An 18,647-nucleotide genomic window follows, 5' to 3' on the forward strand; every position below is an offset into this window, starting at 1 on the left:
GATTCGGGTTGGGTTAAAAAAAAAAAAAAAAAATTCAACCCGATCTAATCCAATTCGACCCATCCGAATTGACATCCCTACTGCCTGATCAGTACATGTGGAGGTAAGTGGCAGCTGATGTAGAGGCTCAACTCAGGCTACATAAGTGAAGGGGTGTTGGCCGATTGAGAAAAATCGAATTCAAATTATGTGAGTAGTTCTCAGTCAGTACAATTGTTCTTTTTCCCCTTTCTCTGTCAAAACCCTCTCCCAATGGATATTTTCATAGCTGTCCAAAGCCCTTCCCCCGTGGAAGGTATCTTTCTTTCCAACTCAAGTTCTTCTCTTGGAGAAAGCAAACCCTATTTTTAACATTGTGCTGATTTAAGTATTGGAAGATAAAGTCAACAACGCCAATCCTTACTGATCTGTGTTGATATATCAGTTCAAAGGCTTGCTCAGCTAGGGTGGACTTTTGTTAGAGGTCAGTTTAGATGTAGAATAAAAGAAGTTCTATCCGTGTGAACCCAATTTCAGGAGATGAATGGAGTGGTAGAGCTAGAGGTTTAGAGCTATGGGGAAGAAGATTTTAACTGCATCACTATGTATCTAATTTTTTAAATTACTTAATTTTGAAGATGATGGATCCACTGAATTATCTTGATGTCACATGATGAGCCTGTCTTTAATTAAATTATTAATTATATCTAATCGTGAGAAGTGTGAATGAAGGGAGTTGGTCTGAGAAATTTCAATACCTTTTCGATAGTTTTCTTTTATAGCTTAATATTTTATATGTTGTAAAATAATTAATTCAAATAGGGTTGACCAACTGAGTTTTAAAATATATGTTTTAAATATAATAAATTAACTGAGAAAGGGATTATTTATCTTTGATAATACAGACAAATTAATTAAGTGCACTCCAAAGCATCAATCTGATTGGAATTGTAAAGTATTTTTTGTACGAGGCACTTTATTCTTCTCCGACAACTGCATTATTCTTCTTCCTCCTTTTCTTCTTCTTCTTCCTCTAGGCGGAAGTAGGAAGTAGCAGGAGATTGCGTGAGGTTGGCGATCATCTGCAGCGCGACACAAGGCTGGTCTACTGGAACCTGCACGATTTAAGAAGATTTTTGTTTACTTTTCTGAAGAAACTTCTGTTGCCTCGTTGTTGAGATCCTTACGAAGTGCCCAGCTCTCAGGATCCAGTAGAACTGCAGGTTCTGATAGGACTTGAAGAAGCCCTTGGTGACCCCTGCTTCCTCGGAGTTGCAATACAGAGGGCTACGCGGGGTGTTGGTGAATTTCTTCAATCCCTTCCATCTGAAGATTCACAGTTGAAAAGAGAACGAGGTTATTGCGTACAGGAAGTAGCATTGAAAGGTGTAGCGATGCTTTTCTTGCTCACTTCAGCTTTTGCACCCATGCATGTGTGCCTTTATTCGAGCAAATCAGGTCGACCTGGGCATGGAAGGAATGATCTCTGTCACAGGGAATGAAAGATTGGTTCGAATGTGGCTAAATTTGGTGCTGAATTCATACCTGTCCGTTGTAGATAGCCACAGTGATTCCTAGGGAAAGAAGCCTGTCGACCTGTGAAGGAAGGTCATGGCGATCGATTATATATATATGCACCGAAAGAAATAGATCCTTCTTCGGTTAGTTGCTATACCTCTTTGATTCTTGGCTGCATGAAGCCATTTGAAAAGTAGTCGAAGACGAGATCAGACCGCTCCTGCCACCTGCAAGAGAAGGCATGCAGCAAGAAAGTTTATGTTGAAGAATTTCAGACTAAAGGCATTCAATGGAACATACTTTACATGCTCTGGAATGATCTTCAACTTCTTCCTGATCACACCGTTCATGAACCTTGGGAGGTCGACGGAGGTAGAGGATTGGGAGCTCAGGTATGATGAATATGTCTTCGTCGTCAGCATTTGAGTGATGGGTTCCATCCCGGCATCCAACAAGAAATTGTAGAAACTCTGCAAATGTTCATCGTTACTGCTGCATTTTTCAGTGAGTAGTAGGGTACTTGAGTACATTCAAGTTAGAGGGTTGGCTCTCACGACACGGTTGCTTCCAGCAGAAATGAAATACTTGAGCACCCGCCAGGTGTTTGTGGCATTGGCAAGCTCACCATTGTCAATCTCTTCTTTGATTACTCGAGCCATACTGACAGAGTTATTTAGCATGCAGATTAGATGAGGAGGCAGCGAGAGTCGAGCATAATCAAAGAAAGACTACTCTACCTGTTTGATTTTTCTGCATCCTTTGCGTCGAGCCTCGACATGTCTTGGAGCAGAGGCCCCCATGAGAGCTGCATCGTTTGCGATTTGAGGTTACTTTCGTTACTCAGTTTAAAGAAAATAGCTCGATCGAGAATTCGAGATACTCACCACGTAGTCCTCAGGTGATATCCAGCTACTCACCAGTGCAACACCTGTTCGATCGTATGCAGGAAATCTGCTGAATCATTGCGATCTTTTTGTACAATGTGATAGGAAGCAACAGATGAAGAACAATTTTAATTTTACCTCCGAGTTTGAGCTTCAGTTTTCCAGCTCTGATGGCGTGGAGAACTGACAAGGCCGTCGTCACCGCAAACCGGCCGCCGTAAGACTCTGCCACGACGAAAAGGGGGCTGTTCTTCTGCTGCATGGCTGCGTTCCCGTTGTAGAGTTTCTTCAGAAACGCAGTCAAGTCTGCCGCCGCCTCCCAGTCGCTCTTCGCCAGCAGGCTCTCCTCCTCCACGAAGCTGAACCCTGTGCCCACTGGATTCTCCTGAGTAATTCCCATTTCATTAATGGAGGAGGAGCAAGTGGTCGACGGAGGAAAGAGACCGGCATGGAAGCTTACCACGAAGAGGAGATCGGCCTTTTGCAGCCATGTCGAGTTGCGAGGCTTGAGGTTGGTGTCCAGCGGCCCGATCTCTTGGAAATTGCCAATCCCAATTCCGGACACACTCTGTTTCGTTCAGAATTCTTACAACACATGGAACAGTTGATCGAAAGAGAAAGGGTACTTACAGGTCCACCCTGCAGCCACAGGATAGTTGGCCATGGAGTCGAGCCATTGTCCACTCTTTGAGGACTCCTGTAGAGCCACCAGAACATGTGTGCTCCTGCACCACCACAGCTCCATCAAACAAAGCAAGTAGGGTTGGAATAGGAGAAACCAAAGAGAGGAAAAAAAAACCTAAATTACCTGGCCTTACTTCGACATAACCCCATTCCTCTGCTCCATCCGAAGTACCAATGCTACTCACAACCTCAACATAAAAAGAAGCGAAACAGAAGAGAAGAGGGAGGAAGAACCGAAATGACTTCATTTCCCAGGTCTGAGAGTTAGAGCGAATATGATCGCTTGGCAAGTCTATTTATTGAGGTAGACTTATCACTCTTTAGAATGATCGGTTTGATGGTTTTTGATCTATTGACCTTTATCTTAATTAATCGTTGAGCGAATATGATCGCTTGGCAGGTCTATTTATTGAGGTAGACTTATCACTCCCAATTCCGGACACACTCTGTTTCGTTCAGAATTCTTACAACACATGGAACAGTTGATCGAAAGAGAAAGGGTACTTACAGGTCCACCCTGCAGCCACAGGATAGTTGGCCATGGAGTCGAGCCATTGTCCACTCTTTGAGGACTCCTGTAGAGCCACCAGAACATGTGTGCTCCTGCACCACCACAGCTCCATCAAACAAAGCAAGTAGGGTTGGAATAGGAGAAACCAAAGAGAGGAAAAAAAACCTAAATTACCTGGCCTTACTTCGACATAACCCCATTCCTCTGCTCCATCCGAAGTACCAATGCTACTCACAACCTCAACATAAAAAGAAGCGAAACAGAAGAGAAGAGGGAGGAAGAACCGAAATGACTTCATTTCCCAGGTCTGAGAGTTAGAGCGAATATGATCGCTTGGCAGGTCTATTTATTGAGGTAGACTTATCACTCTTTAGAATGATCGGTTTGATGGTTTTTGATCTATTGACCTTTATCTTAATTAATCGTTGAGCGAATATGATCGCTTGGCAGGTCTATTTATTGAGGTAGACTTATCACTCTTTAGAATGATCGGTTTGATGGTTTTTGATATATTGACCTTTAATCTTAATTAATCGTTCAAGATGATTATGATTTATGATTCATAACTATCTTTTTACGATTCGTTATAATTTGTTATAATTTAATATTATTATATTAAAAATTTTAAATGTATTTTAAAAAAAATTACACTTATTTAAGTTATTTACGTATTCCCTTAGGATATAAAGGAATCAAAGTTCACGAGGTTCTTTTATATTTTTATCCTTTTACATTAGAAAGTGGAGTTGTTACTCACTTCTATTTTCCATTCTCGTTGTATTTGTTCCTTCAATATCAAAATCTTCGACATTGTCATTAAAAAGTTGTATTTCTTGGATTCTTTTCTCAGCTCTGATACAATCGTCGAGTAATGCTTGAGCTTTCAATGAGTCGGGATATAAGGTCCATTGTCGTTTATCTAATATGTTACTGTCAGCATTGAACGTCTTCTCCACAGCAACAATTGGCACTGTACAAGTTAAAATTTCTTTGACGATCACAGAGAGAGCAAGAAAGCTTTGAGCCTTCTGTGACCATCACTTTAGAATTTCAAAATTTTCGCTATCTGCTTCACTAAAATAAAAAAAGTCATAAAATAATTCTCAAGTTCTTGTATAGAACTTGAGGATCATCATGGGTGTTTCGTCCGCTTTTTTTAATAAAAGTTATGTTTTTTGTAAATTTTAAATTACTATTAATAGTTTGTTGTATTTCAAAAATATTAGGTTGTATTTCATATTTTACATAATATTTATAATATAAAGTTAATATTTTTTTAAAAAACTTCTAATTTAAATCTAGCATTAAAATAAATGCAATTAAATAAATTTTAAAAATAACATAAAAATATTTTTTTTTATTTAGTTTTTATTACTAATATACAAGAAGATAGTGATCCATTATTAATATTCATTTGTTCATTTGAAACTAATACTATACTAAAAAAATTAAATTAAATGAGTTATGAAATAATAAACACTAGTTGTATCGTTAAATATTTTTAAAATTTTACAAATATTACTATAAATATTCTATTATTGTGAAAATAAATATATATTAGTATTAGTATTTTGTGTAAAAAATAAATATAATAATTTTTTATATTGAAATGAATTTTATAATAATTGATATGTTGAATTTCAATGCATTGGTACATCACGTGGAAATTTGTTAGGTCTGATTCTATTAGTTTTACAAAATTTCTCTCATTGTTTCATTATAAATGGATGTGGTCATAAATAAGAAATTACAGTTCTAATTGATTTAATATGATTTTCTAAAATTTTTAATTCATCTTGAACACATAAACATGATATACATAACGAATATGAAAAAAATAAACTACTAATACAAACAAATTTTAGTTCTTTTATACAAGTGGTATTGAACTAACATTCTCTAATTACATTAAAAATATTTTATGAATTAATACATATTCTTCTAAAATTAAACATAATATTAGTGCGGTGTTATGAGCAATATGCAATTCATTAAAAATTCTATAAGTCAATAATTTTTTTTGGAGGTTTCAAGAGTTATCGATCTAATGACAAGTCACACCCATATATGAATGTGTTTGCCAATGATCACTATAAATATCGTAATATAAAGAAACTTTATTATTTAATTTACTAAATTTATTTTTCCTTATTTTACTAATTTTTTAATTGTATGAGTAAGTACAGTTTTAGGAACACGTTTAACACATGAAGTAAGAGATTCTTTATAAAAATATTTAAATGTGCATTTAAATTCAAAACTAAAAGAAAAATGTTCTACGGAAATAAATTTAGCTAATGATTCTCTTAATTTTTTATCAGAATATAAAAATAAATCGGAATCAATACTGTAGGATCGAAAAGAATTTAGATATCTCCACAATAGCATGATATTGTCCACTTTGGGCCTAGACCCTCATGGCTTTGCTCTTGGGCTCTCCCCAAAAGGCCTCATTCCAATGGAGATATCTTTCTCTTATAAACCCATGATCTTTTCCATGTGTTTTCAATATGAGACTATGTTTGCAACCTTGCAACCCCAACAATCCCCCCCTCAAACAAAGGATCATGGGCTTCCCACGTCCGATCCTTGGCCCACCAGGTCTTCCTGCCCCTCGGTCTACCCGACCTACTAGGACTTCCTTGCCTAGCCGCTACTAGGACTTCCTGCCCCTCGGTCCACCCGACCTACTAGGACTTTCTGCCCGGTGTCTGGTCCTCTTGATCCGAACATAGGAGCCCCCACTTTCTTTGTTCGAGGTCAATATTGTACTCACATGGTTCAATCAGACCATAGCTCTTGTGCACAGTCGGCGGTTAAACCTTCTGGCAATCCGGGCTCTCATACCAATTGTAGGATCGAAAAGAATTTAGATATCTCCACAATAGCATGATATTGTCCACTTTGGGCCTAGACCCTCATGACTTTGCTCTTGGGCTCTCCCCAAAAAGCCTCATTCCAATGGAGATATCTTTCTCTTATAAACCCATGATCTTTTCCATGTGTTTTCAATATGGGACTATGTTTGTAACCTTGCAACCCCAACAAATACTACCACTAGTTAAAGAAAATCTAAATAATTATGTTTGAGAACGGTCAAGTCCATATTCCATCGGGTGCTTCGTTTCTACATGTCATTTCAACGACCCATAGTCGTCATTAGCTTGAAATTTATAGGAAACATTGCAATGCTTACATTTTACACGCAATTATCCCGACGGAAAAGCGACATTCTCAAAATATTTAGTAAAAATAGAAGATTTTAGAAGAGGAATTTTCCAAACTTTAGAAGTAATTGTATCGAGATTTCCTTATGTTTCGGGTGTCAGAATCAGAGGGTGCTTGGTCTCATCATTGATGGATTGAATGTTAGGGTTCTCGTGCAGATTCACTATTTCCTTTCTCCTCTAAGATCGAGATGATGAATCTCCATGACTTTTTTCTATTGTAGTTGAAAATTAAAAATGAAAGTTCATAGAAATGGAGACTTTGAGTCGAAAACGTGTAGAGAATGTGAAATTAAAAATGAAAGTAGAGAAAATGTGTATGAAAATGATGGAGTTTAGATAGTAACGAACACTAAATCATAGTTATTGATAAAAAAACAATTAAATGATCTTAACAATTAAAAAAAAACTACCAAAAAAATCAACTCCCCCCCCCCCAACAGCTAGGAACTGATCGACAGTTCTAACGACAATAAAAAAAATGAAATCGACAGGTCGAACCGACGATCCATCAATTTTTAAGGTCAAACTAGAAATGGTCCAACCCAATGACATAGGTCAATGAGCTCAGCTCTAAATGGGGGAAGGAACACATTGAATATCACATCTTCTTAACTATTTCTTTATACGTTTTACATTTTTTCATTATATTTTCTCTTATAAAAAAAGAATCCGATATAGATCCCGAGAAATGATTCATTATATCTAGTCTTATTTATTTTTTTTATAAGAAATTATTTTTTAAACCGTAACTTTTTATTCACAAAATAATAAATTTAACGTTCCATCAAAATTTCTCTTTTTATTTTTCCTTATTTACAATTAAAATTTAAATCCCATACGCCCACATTTAAGCCACGTGAACATAGTAGTTGATTAGTCAATCCACCTGCACACTACTCCACAAATTAAAGAGTGATAAAGAAAGACACCCAAAAATGAATGACCGTCCCATTCTTAATGAACGTCGAATGGACATTCTACCGAACAGAAATTATATTAAATATTTTTAAATTATTTGATTTTGTATTTCTAAATGGAATTTTAAGATTTAGAGTCTAAACAACAACCTACTTACCTTGATAGTTTTTGCAAGGAATGGAGGAAGCAACGGATCGCTAACAATAGAAACAACAGAGAGGAAAATGTAGCACGGAGACTGTTGATTAGTCTATCAACTTGCAGACTAAAGAATTAAAGAAGCTTAAAAAAAATAAAAGGTTGTCCCATGTTTAATAATTAAATATCAAATGGACATTCTACTGCAACACAAATTATTCAAAATACGCTTAAATTATTTGACCCGTCTGAATTCTTTATTTCTATATGGATTTTAAAATTTAGAATCTAAACCACAGCCGACTTATCATGATAATTTTGTCTAAAAGGAATGGAGGATGCATACTACTTTGAAGTGTCAGTCAAAGGATAAAAAATAAACGCAAAATTCAAAGGCCTTCCCATCCTTAGTGAATGCCGAATAGACATTCTACCAAACAGAAATTATTCAAAATACTCCTAAATTAAATTTTAAGGTTTAGAATCTAAATTATTCAAAATACTCCTAAATTATGATGCTACAACTAAAAACATTGAGAGTTTGTCAAATAAGACATGAAAACGTGAAGCAGCATGTGTCTTAGTAAACATATCAACAATATGTAGCTTTGAATGAACAAAAGGTAATGTGATGACGTCAATCTGAAGATGGTGTCGAATAATATGACAATTAATTTCAATATGTTTCATCCACTCATGAAAAACTGAATTGCATGTAATTTGAATAACACTATGATTATCACAATATAACGGAGTAGGTTGAAGAAGAGAGACACCCATATCTGTAAGCAACCAACGCAACCAAACTATCTCACAAGTAGTTGAGGTCATGACACGATACTCAGTTTCTGTTGAAGATATAGAAATAACATCTTACTTTTTACTCTTCCAAGAAACGAGGAGATCACCAAGAAAAATGCAGAAGGCAGTAGTAGATTTGTGATCCGTAGGATCACCAGCCCAATCCGCATCAAAGTATGCACGCAACTCAAGAGATGAAGTAGAAGGAAATAAAAGGCTTTGAAATTGAGTGCCCCAAAAATACCTGAGAATACGAAGAACAACAGCCCAATGAACTGTAGTTGGTGCAGCGATAAATTGACTAACCACATGAACAATATGCACAATATCTGGACGAGTCACGGTGAGATAAATCAAGCTTCCAACAATAGTTCTGTACAAACTAGCTAGGATCCGGTAAAGATGAGCCATTAGATAGAGAATATCGAGCATTAGTCTCAATAGGAGTATCAACAACTCTATTATCAGTAAGATGAGCATGCTCAAATAGATTAGATATATACTTTGACTGAGATAAAAGATAACCTTTCGGGGAATAAGCAACCTCAATGCCCAGAAAGTAGCGTAGTATACCTAAGTCTTTCATAGCAAAACAATGAGTCAATTCAGACTTCAAGAAAGTAATTCCATCAGAATCATCACCAGTAATAATCATGTCATCAATATATAATGATAAAAGAATATGACATGCACTCGTACATCTGACAAACAATGCTGAATCATGATTACTAGGATGAAAATCAAACGAACTAATCACTATAGAGAACTTCCCAAACCAAGCACGAGGTGCTTGTTTGAGACCATAAAGTGAATTACGAAGCCTATAAACTTACCAGGTTTGTGTGAAATACCAGGAGGAGGTGTCATATAAACTTCTTCATGACGATCACCATTTAGAAATACATTCTTGACATCCATCTGAGATATTCTCCATCAACAAACAGAAGCAACAGCAATCAGAGTACGAACAGTTGTCATTTTTACAACCGGAGCAAATGTTTCTTCATAATCCATGTCATACTCCTGAGAATAACCTTTAGCAACAAGGCGAGCTTTGTATCGTTCGATAGATCCATCAGATTTAGTTTTGATCTTATATACACAATGAGAACCAATAGTATGTTTTCCTAGTGGCAATGGAACCAAATCTCATGTATGACTCTGATGCAAAGTAGTTAGTTCCTCAGTCATAGCACTCTGCCAAAGTGGGTTACAAACAACTTCTCTATAGGATTCAGGCTTAGAAAGACAATAAATAGATGCAACAAATGAAGCAAAAGAACGATAATAACAAGAGTAAGCAAAATCTAGTAGTTTAGTAGACTTACGAACACGAGTAGATTGACAACGGTGGAGAGAAGGATCATCTGCAATCTCAGGAGATAATTGGGTAGTGACAGAAGGAGGAACATATGGAGCAGATATCTCATGAACCAAAGTACCAAATTCAGTTGAACTACCAGTAGGATTTGTGGGTGAATCTTCCTCAGTATTGGTATTGAAAGGATCAATACAAAACAGATCTAACTTTGTCATATTATGCGAACTAGTCAGAATAGAAAAGAATGGAATATGCTCAATAAACACAACATGACGAGAGACATACAATTTTTGACTAATGAGATCAAAAGAAAGATATCCTTTTTAACTAGCACCATAACCCACAAAGACACAAAGAGCAGACCGAGAGGCTAACTTATTACGCTCTGCATGTGGACGAAGGACAAAGCAAGTACAACAAAAAACACGCAAAGAGGAATAGACAAGAGCATACCCATACAAATTTTCAAAAGTGACAAACTTGAATTGTGTGAGGATGGAATTCTATTAATGACATGAGCAACAGTAAGGATTGCTCCCCCCCCCCCCCAAGGCACTAGGAACATTGACAGATAATAAAAATGAACGGGTTGTTTCCGTTGGATCAAGAATTCGCTAGAGGAGGGGTGAATAGTGATTTAAAAATATCATCGTATAGAGTAGACAGCAGAAAAATGAAAACACAATGCTAACAAAGTCGTTTTACTTGGTTCGGAGCCTTTGTCGACTCCTACTCCAAGGCCCGCACTCGTTGAGTACTTTCGTTGGGCAATCACTAATAATTCAAAAGGTTTTTACAAATGCAGTACAGGAATTGTTTAGTAAAAGAAAAATCGACAATAAGAGAATAAGATAGAAAAGAAACTTGTCGGAGAGCCTTCACAGCGTCGCAGGAGCACAGAAGCGTAGATCGTGAGTTGTTTTTTTTTACTTTAGCCTTCACCCTCCTTATATAGGAGGTTCGGGCGCCTGGATACCTTCAGGGCGCCCTGAATGTGACGTAACCAAGCCAACCAGGGTGCTCCATGTGGCAAAACTCGTTTGGGGATAAAACTTGCCTCTGGGCGCTCGGACCTCCGGGCACCCGGATCCCTTCCGGGTGCCCGAACCCTTGTTTTCTAGCAATATCCTTCCTGCAAGAAAACGTTAGTCCGAGGCAATGTAAATTATATATCCTACAAAACAGAGTGTTAGCATAGTTTATAATAAAACATAATAGTAATTAGATTCCGTCTCCTCGAGACCGGAATCTAGTCACGATCTCAACTTAGATATCCGAAATGGGTCTAAGTCGGATCGATGCCTAATATTTCCTTCCCGGGAACGCGTCCTCACAGTCACTCCCCTCCAGTGACTTACCTTAACTTACCTGTCAGACGTCCGGTAAGCCCTTCGACCCATCTGGACTTCGTGTCAGCTATCCGGTCAGCCCATCGACCTAGCTGGACTTTGTACTAAACATTTCGTCAGTCCGTCGACCCGTTTGTGTTGGGGCAAATTTCCTAGGTAAAGTTTGACCAGTTTGACTAAGCTTTAGTTGAGTCAAGCTTAAATCGAGATTTGACAATATATGGATATTGCTAGGGCAATCGTCCGGTTGTGGAGATGGTCAAAGAGTTGACCAGGTTGAGAAGAAGACAAGTCAAGTAGGTCAGGGATGATAGGAGACTTGACTGAGTAAATCCTAATTGGAGGTTAGGTGTCTGGAAGTCCTAACTGGAGGTTAGGCAGTAGAGAAGTCCTAACTAGAGGTTAGGCAGTGGTGAAGTCCTAACTGGAGTTTAGGCAATGGGAAAGTCCTAACTGGAGTTTAGGCATCTGGGAAAGTCCTAACTGGAGGTTAGGCAACAGAGAAGTCAAGTAGGTCAAGGTTGATAGGAGACTTGACTGGGAAAGTCCTAATTGGAGATTAGGCAAAGGTAAGTCAACAGGAAGGTTAGCAAGAGTGAAAATCTAAGTAGGTTAGTGTTGACTAGACTTGGTGGTGAAAGTCCTGATAAGTGAGATCAGGCAATTGAAAAGTCCAAGTGTGATCTTGGCAAAGGGAGAAAGTCTTCGTGAGGAGCCAGACAATTGGAAAAGTCCAAGTGTGATCTTGGCAAAGGTTGAAAGTCCAAGCATGTGGTCTTGGCAAGGTAAGTCCTAGTGTGACTTGGCAAGGAGAACTCGATAACTAGGATGAGACCGAAGGAAGCTCCTAAAGGCAAGGCGTGAAGGATGGGAGATATCCGAGGGACGCAAGGCTGATGGAGGAGGCTAGAAGGTTAGTTCGAGGTTGATCGAGTGTGGTGTATAATCCGACAACTAGGATGAGGCCAAAGGAAACTCCTGAAGGTAAGGCGTGAAGGATGGGAGATATCCGAGGGACGTAAGGCTGATGGAGGAGGCTAGAAGGCTAGTTCGAGGTCAGTCGGGTGTTGGCCAAATGCTAGACATGGATAACCAACAGGTCATGGTTGACCGGGAGTTGGGTTTGGGACCTTGAACTTGAGTTTGAGGCAAGTTTAGGGTGTTCAATTGATCGGTCAATCAATTGAACCAATGTCCAATTGATCGGTCGATTAATTGAACCAGTGTCCAATCGATCGGTCGATCAATTGGAGTGTGCTGCGAGTGTGGGATGACTCCAATCGATCGACTGATCGATTGGGAGCATTACTCGCTAGCACAGAAGCTTTCCCAATCGATCAGGTGATCAATTGGGATATACCAATCGATCGATCGATCGATTAGAGAGGAGAAGCTCTCGTGCGGATGTGAGAATGGGTTTGAATCGATCGGCCGATCGATTCAGATGGTCCCAATCGATCGGTCGATCGATTGGGAAGTGATCGTTGAGTAGGAAACGAGCAATGGATGGCTGGGATTGTGCAGATGTGACGTGACAATCGATTGAGACTAATTTAGATCGATTGGGAGCACTGTAAAAAGCCTGGGCGGAGTGTTTTCTTCACTAGAGCTTTGCATTCTTCCTGCGACTTTTCGTGTGATCTTCACCGAGCTTCTTCCCATCTTCACCGCCAGTTCTTGAAGGCTCTTAGGGTGCATCTCCAAGGTTCAAGAGGCAACCTACATCAGCAAGATCAAACAAGGAGAGGTTTTATTTTATACCCTTGTGTATTTTCTTCTTGTTTGAGTGATTCTTGTTGTGAGGTGTTTGTGTAAGGCTTCTCCGCCTTCGGCTGCGACCGAGAAGGAGTGTTTCATAGTGGAGATGTGTGCTCGGTGTGTAGATCCTTGGATTAGTCACCTCTTCTTGAGGTGGATACCAAGTAAATCCTTGAGTTAGCGTTGGTTGTGTTTGTATTAGTATTCCGCTGCATATTTTCAAGACGAAGCAACCGACGAAGCGACGACACGCTATTCACCCCCCCCCCCCTCTAGTGGGCACAAAGGTCCTAACAATTGGTATCAGAGCGAGGTCGCTCTTCTACGGACTAACCGCCAAGAGAGCAAGAAGCTAGAGGAAGAAGATGGACTTGGGAGGTCCACTTGGATGGGACATCCGGATTCCTCCTTCATACGACAAGGAAGACTTCGCCTTTTGGAGGAATCGGCTAGAAACATGGTTCCAAATGGATGGGAACCAATGGGTTGTTTTGAGTGACCCATTTGAAGCTCCTACGGACAAGAAGGGTAAATGGCTCCGACCTTGACATTGGACCGAGGAACAAAAGGAGCTAGCAAAGGCGGATAAGGAGGTAACGAGAATTTTGCATAATTTACTATCTTCTAATATTTTGTTGAGTGTAGGTGAAACCACAAATGTAAGTGATCTTTGGAAAAAGATCATTGCCTATCATGAAGACCCTACACAAGTCCAAGGAGTGGAAGAGCCCAAGGAGAAGGGCTCATTGGTCCAAGAAGAGAAGGACCAATCCGATGTTGACACAAGATCAACATTCGAGGAGGAAAAGGAAGAGGAGGAAGAGAAAGAGAAGGAAGAGGTGGAAGAGGAGAGATCTTCCACATCCTCAAGAAATGAAGAAGTGGAAGAGTCCACATCCTCAAGTGAAGAGGAAGAAATAGAAGATGATGTCATCTCTACATTGCAAGAAAAATCAAATGGAGGATCAAACATCAACCCTACAAGCAAAGGTATAAAGATTTCAATTATCAAAGATAAAAATCATATCATTTGCTTTGAGTATAGGGAACATGGGCACTATAAAAGTAAGTGTCCCAAATTGGCTATGAAGAAGAGCCAAACGACTCTAAAGGCTAAGGAGAAGCCTAAAGTGGTTGGTCCTACGGAACACAAGAGCAAGGAGCATATTGTGTGCTTCTCATGCAATCAAAGAGGACATTATAGAAGTCAATGTCCTAAAAAGAAGAAGCCAACTAAAGTCAAAGGAGGAAGCACAAGTCTAGGGGGAGCTTCCAAGGTAAAAACTAAGGTATCATTTAATGAACATATTCCTTTGACACATGATAAGAAGCATGCTAGAAATAATTCTTATTATTTTAATGCTAATTATCATGAAAGTAGGAAGCATGATGGCACTAAGGGTAAATACATTCCTCCTCATGCTAGAACTATCACACCTAAGGTTAGGAAGGTAGATAACCATTTAGGCAAAAACTCTAAGGACTTTAGATATATGCCTAAAAATAGAAATGCTCATAGGGGTCAAGAAAAATCCAAATCTATGGATTTAATGACGGAGAACCAAGTCTTGAGGTCAAGACTTGATAACTTAGAAAGGACCCTAGCAAGAATGGAAAATATGCTTAGGGGTCAAAATGAGCAAACTCTAGGGAGAACTAGACAAGAGCCATCCAATGGCTATAGAGGTTTGGGATACAAACCTAAAGTCAAGAAGGATGTGACTTCCTTTCATAGAGTTCCATATAGCTATGGGACCAACCCTAGCTTTAAAGGTCAAGTCAAAGATACTAGGGAAGGAATCCTAAAGGTCCTTTTGGAAAGACCAATGTGGCTAAAACTTCTAAGAAGTCTAACAAAGTCACAAGGAAGATCACAAGGGAGGCCATCCCTAAAGTTGATCTAGTAAATGTGACTAAGGCTCCAAAAAGGCCTAATAAAGTCACAAATAAAGTTACAAGGGAAGTTATCCTTAGGAGTGACCTAGTAGAAGTGACCAAGGCTTCTAAGAAGCCTAGAAAGGTCCTTAGGAAGGTAACTAGGGAAGTCATCCCTAGGGAATACCTAGAGCATCCAAGGAGCACCTATAGGTTTTGGGTTCCTAGGAGCATATTCTCTACACCCTAGATGGGTTTAGAGATTGTCAACTCCATTTGAAGGGTAATTAACCCAACCTTGTTAAAGTTGACATTTGAGAGCATTTTTAAGGTTATTGTTAACCTTTGAAAATGAAAAGGATTGTAGGGTTACTCTTTGAAAGAGTACTATATGTGTCAAAATTTGAAGAGTTGAACTTAATCTAACTTGGCACACTTAAGAAAAGTATAAGAAAAATTAAGTTAGAACTTTGATACTTTCTTAAGGAATTAAGAGAAAATCCATGTTTTAATCAAATGTGATTAAAGCCTTGAAGAGCAAAAATGTATCAAAGTTTGAGAAGTTAAATCTAATTTAAATTGACACACTAGAGAGAAGCAAAAGTAATGCCAAATTTGGAATTCGACATTTTCTTATGGAATTAAGGGAAATGTAAACCTTAATCCAAATTGTCACTCTTGGAAAGAGTAACATGTGCCAAATCTTAAGGAATTATGTTTGAATTAAATCGGCACAATGTAGAAAAGGATAAGAAATGTCAAGTTGGGGTTTTGGCATTCTCTTAAGGAAGGCATAGGCAATCTAGGATTAAGTTTAAGGCTAGCTTAGCTAAGGTTTAAGGATACTTAGATAGATTATCTAGGTATATTTTATTTATGCTAAAATGCCATGATTGCTTGCTCTTCATATGTCATGACATCATGTGTTGCATTCATGTTTATTATGAAAAATATAAAAATATCATGTCATGTCATACATACATCATGTAGTTATAGCATATTTTCCTTTTGAAAATTACTTATTTTGATGTATGTCATGTAACATCTGTTGGAGTGTATACTGAAAGCCTAAGTTTTTGTAAATATTTATTTTGAATAAAGAATCACATTTGGTCAAATTGTCTACATTTAGTTGTAGTTGTTCAATTAATTTATATTGTAGATAACATAGTATGTGGTGCTACATACAGAAGATGATGTTATCAGTACCTTATAAATTATAAACAGTAGCTCACGACCAAAATGGAAAGGAACAAACCATTGGAAGGTCGTAGTGTAATTAGAAATTAGTTTATCTGAACTATATAATTACACTAGTACACTTAGAATGTATTGAGTAGGACCATTTGAGGTTGTTTCTTTTATACTGACTTTATAAAGGAATAAATACCTCAGTTATTATAGAAGTGTGTGCTCTTAATCCTAATATAATAACAAGTACATATATTTGATATTTATTTCTTTAATTTATCAAAGGGTGAGATTTAGTTCGATGAATCAATAAACCCGATAAGTTGGGAAATGATATCACTTATAGTGTGTGTTGTTGATTATAGAAGGAAACTGTGTCCTAGTAATCTAGGTTGATAATGTCCCCAAGATGAGCTCATAAAGATTGTCATGTTAAACCCTGCAGGTGGACTTAGTCCGACATGACGATGAGGTTGAGTGGTACTATTCTTGGATAAAGATATTAATTAAATGAGTTGTCAGTAACTCACTTAATTAGTGGACATTTGACATCTTAAACACAGGGAGACTAACATATTCATAATAAGAAGGAGCCCAAAAATGTAATTTGGGATTGGTGCGGTAGTTCAATAATAGTTCTCTAGTAGAATGAATTATTATTGATAAAGTTAAGTTGTGTGTTCAGGGCGAACATGGGATGCTTAATTTTATCGGAAGACCAAAACCAATTCCTCCTCTCGGTCCCTATCGTAGCCTCTTATTTATAGAGTACTATACCCACCTTCATACCCATGATAAGGGGGCCGGCCAAGCTAGCTTGTGGTTCAAGTTAGGGTCGGCCAAGCCTTAATTCATGGGTGGCCGGCCCTAGCTTGAACCCAAGCTTAGGTGGCCGGCCCTCATTAAATTAAAAGGAGTTTTAATTTTAATTTTTATTATGTGGAAGATATAATTTATTAAAGAGAATTAAAATTAAAATATCTCTTTTAAAAGGATCTACAAAAGATTAAAGAAAGAGATTAGATCTCTTTTCTTATTTGTAGATTGGAAAGATATTTTATTTTTTCTCTTTGAAAATTATTCACATGATGAAAAATTAAAATTATAGAAATTTCTTTTATCAACCATGAAGGGATTTTAAAGGGAAATTTTATTTTTTTTTTTAATTTCCAAAGACAAATAAGGAAGTTTTAATTGTTGATTAAAAATTGTCTTATTTGCTCTCCATGAGGTGGCCGGCCATGATTAATTGATTAAGAAATTTTATTTAATTTTTTCTTAATTAATTGTTGTCAAGGAAAGTTAAGGAAATTTTATTATAAATAAATTTCCTTATTTGCTAAAGCCAAGGAATATAAAAGAAGGGGTGGGGGTGCCTTCATGGGTTACAACCTCTATTATTCTCTCCCTCTTTTCCTTGGTGTTGTGGCCGGCCAACCTCTCTCCCTCTCTTCCTCTTTGTGGTGGCCGAATCCTTCCTCTTGCTTGGAGCTCTTGTGGTGGCCGGATACTACTTGGAGAAGAAGAAGAAGAAGGAGAGAAAGCTTGCATCCCTTGGAGCTTGGTTGGTGGTTTTTTTTCTTCATCCTTGGTGAAGCTCTTTTGTTTTGGCCGAACCTAGCTAGGAGGAGAAGAAGGTGCATTGGTGGTTTCTCATCTCGGAAGATCGTTGCCCACACAATGTCCGAGGTTAGAAGAGGAATAGGGTAGAAGATCAAGAGGTCTTTCTAGAAGGTATAACTAGTAATTTTTCTTTTCCGCATCATACTAGTTATTTTTGGAAATAATACCAAATACAAGAGGCTTACGATTCTAGTATTTCGAATTTATTTTTGATGTAGTGTTATTATGTTTATTTCTTTTCCTTGTGATTTGATTGTTCCTTTCGGTTAACCTAAAGTTATTTTAGGAAATTAAATATTAGTTTTCCATAAAAGGTTTTGTCTAGTCGGTGGTGGTTGCTCCCATATCCAAGAAGGCCATATGCCTCGCCACGTCAGTACTAGGAACCAATTATGAAAATTAATATTTAATGGAATTAATAACTTAAGGTGATTTGGGTCGAACGTGTTAAGTTCCGCAGGAGATCCAAGTCAAAACCAAAAGGAACAAATAAATTAAACTATGGATCAAACGTGTTAAGTTCCGCAGGCGATCCAGGTTTAATTTAAAAGAACACATGGTAGCTAGGAAAAGGTTCAGACCTTTGTACAAAATTTTTGTACAGTGGAACCTCTAGGTTTTTCGAGTAGCAACCAACAACATCATGCATTAAGTTAATTTCCTTGTGATTAAGGACAAAGGCATTTATTATGAATGGTGAATATCCCAATAAGTGGGATTCTACTAAAATGACATCCTAGGTGGATGATCATAAGTCTCATAATGCCTAGATAGATATGCATGATCCCTTAGTTTAGGACAAAACCAAATTTACATCTCACAAAGAATCATAAGGTGACTTATATATGTTTTAGTACACATTAGATA

The 18,647-nt window shown here is 37.8% G+C and overlaps 2 protein-coding genes and 1 long non-coding RNA gene across 3 annotated transcripts; 1 reads left to right on the forward strand and 2 right to left on the reverse strand.

Moving 5' to 3' along the window:
* Positions 1-846: 846 nt before the first annotated feature.
* Positions 847-3,345, reverse strand: LOC122042743 (serine carboxypeptidase-like 51). The gene is made up of 13 exons (XM_042603043.1): positions 3,190-3,345; positions 3,012-3,106; positions 2,842-2,949; positions 2,520-2,766; positions 2,382-2,425; positions 2,235-2,302; positions 2,052-2,157; positions 1,798-1,967; positions 1,655-1,724; positions 1,525-1,575; positions 1,391-1,443; positions 1,167-1,305; positions 847-1,094 (listed from the first exon to the last, which is right to left on the reverse strand). Exons 1-13 carry the CDS (start codon positions 3,311-3,313, stop codon positions 978-980), a joined length of 1,392 nt encoding a protein of 463 aa, XP_042458977.1. The 5' UTR covers positions 3,314-3,345; the 3' UTR covers positions 847-977.
* LOC122042745 lies at positions 3,229-4,025 on the forward strand. The gene is made up of 2 exons (XR_006129346.1): positions 3,229-3,369; positions 3,466-4,025. It is a non-coding gene; the product is annotated as an uncharacterized LOC122042745 (long non-coding RNA).
* Positions 3,373-3,882, reverse strand: LOC122042744 (serine carboxypeptidase-like 51). The gene is made up of 3 exons (XM_042603044.1): positions 3,751-3,882; positions 3,574-3,668; positions 3,373-3,511 (listed from the first exon to the last, which is right to left on the reverse strand). Exons 1-3 carry the CDS (start codon positions 3,872-3,874, stop codon positions 3,434-3,436), a joined length of 297 nt encoding a protein of 98 aa, XP_042458978.1. The 5' UTR covers positions 3,875-3,882; the 3' UTR covers positions 3,373-3,433.
* Positions 4,026-18,647: the final 14,622 nt, after the last annotated feature.

Source organism: Zingiber officinale, chromosome 2A, assembly GCF_018446385.1.
Source record: "Zingiber officinale cultivar Zhangliang chromosome 2A, Zo_v1.1, whole genome shotgun sequence".
Taxonomy (NCBI): domain Eukaryota; kingdom Viridiplantae; phylum Streptophyta; class Magnoliopsida; order Zingiberales; family Zingiberaceae; genus Zingiber; species Zingiber officinale.

Excerpts from the sequence above, each read along its gene's own strand:
- LOC122042744 (XM_042603044.1), bottom strand. The coding sequence starts at position 3,874 with ATGAAGTCATTTCGGTTCTTCCTCCCTCTTCTCTTCTGTTTCGCTTCT. Across the intron at positions 3,669-3,750 it reads TTATGTCGAAGTAAGGCCAG|GAGCACACATGTTCTGGTGG; the intron begins GTAATTTAGGTT and ends GTGGTGGTGCAG. Across the intron at positions 3,512-3,573 it reads TGTGGCTGCAGGGTGGACCT|AGTGTGTCCGGAATTGGGAG; the intron begins GTAAGTACCCTT and ends TGAACGAAACAG.
- LOC122042743 (XM_042603043.1), bottom strand. The coding sequence starts at position 3,313 with ATGAAGTCATTTCGGTTCTTCCTCCCTCTTCTCTTCTGTTTCGCTTCT. Across the intron at positions 2,158-2,234 it reads GATGCAGAAAAATCAAACAG|TATGGCTCGAGTAATCAAAG; the intron begins GTAGAGTAGTCT and ends TAACTCTGTCAG. Across the intron at positions 1,095-1,166 it reads TCCTGAGAGCTGGGCACTTC|GTTCCAGTAGACCAGCCTTG; the intron begins GTAAGGATCTCA and ends TAAATCGTGCAG.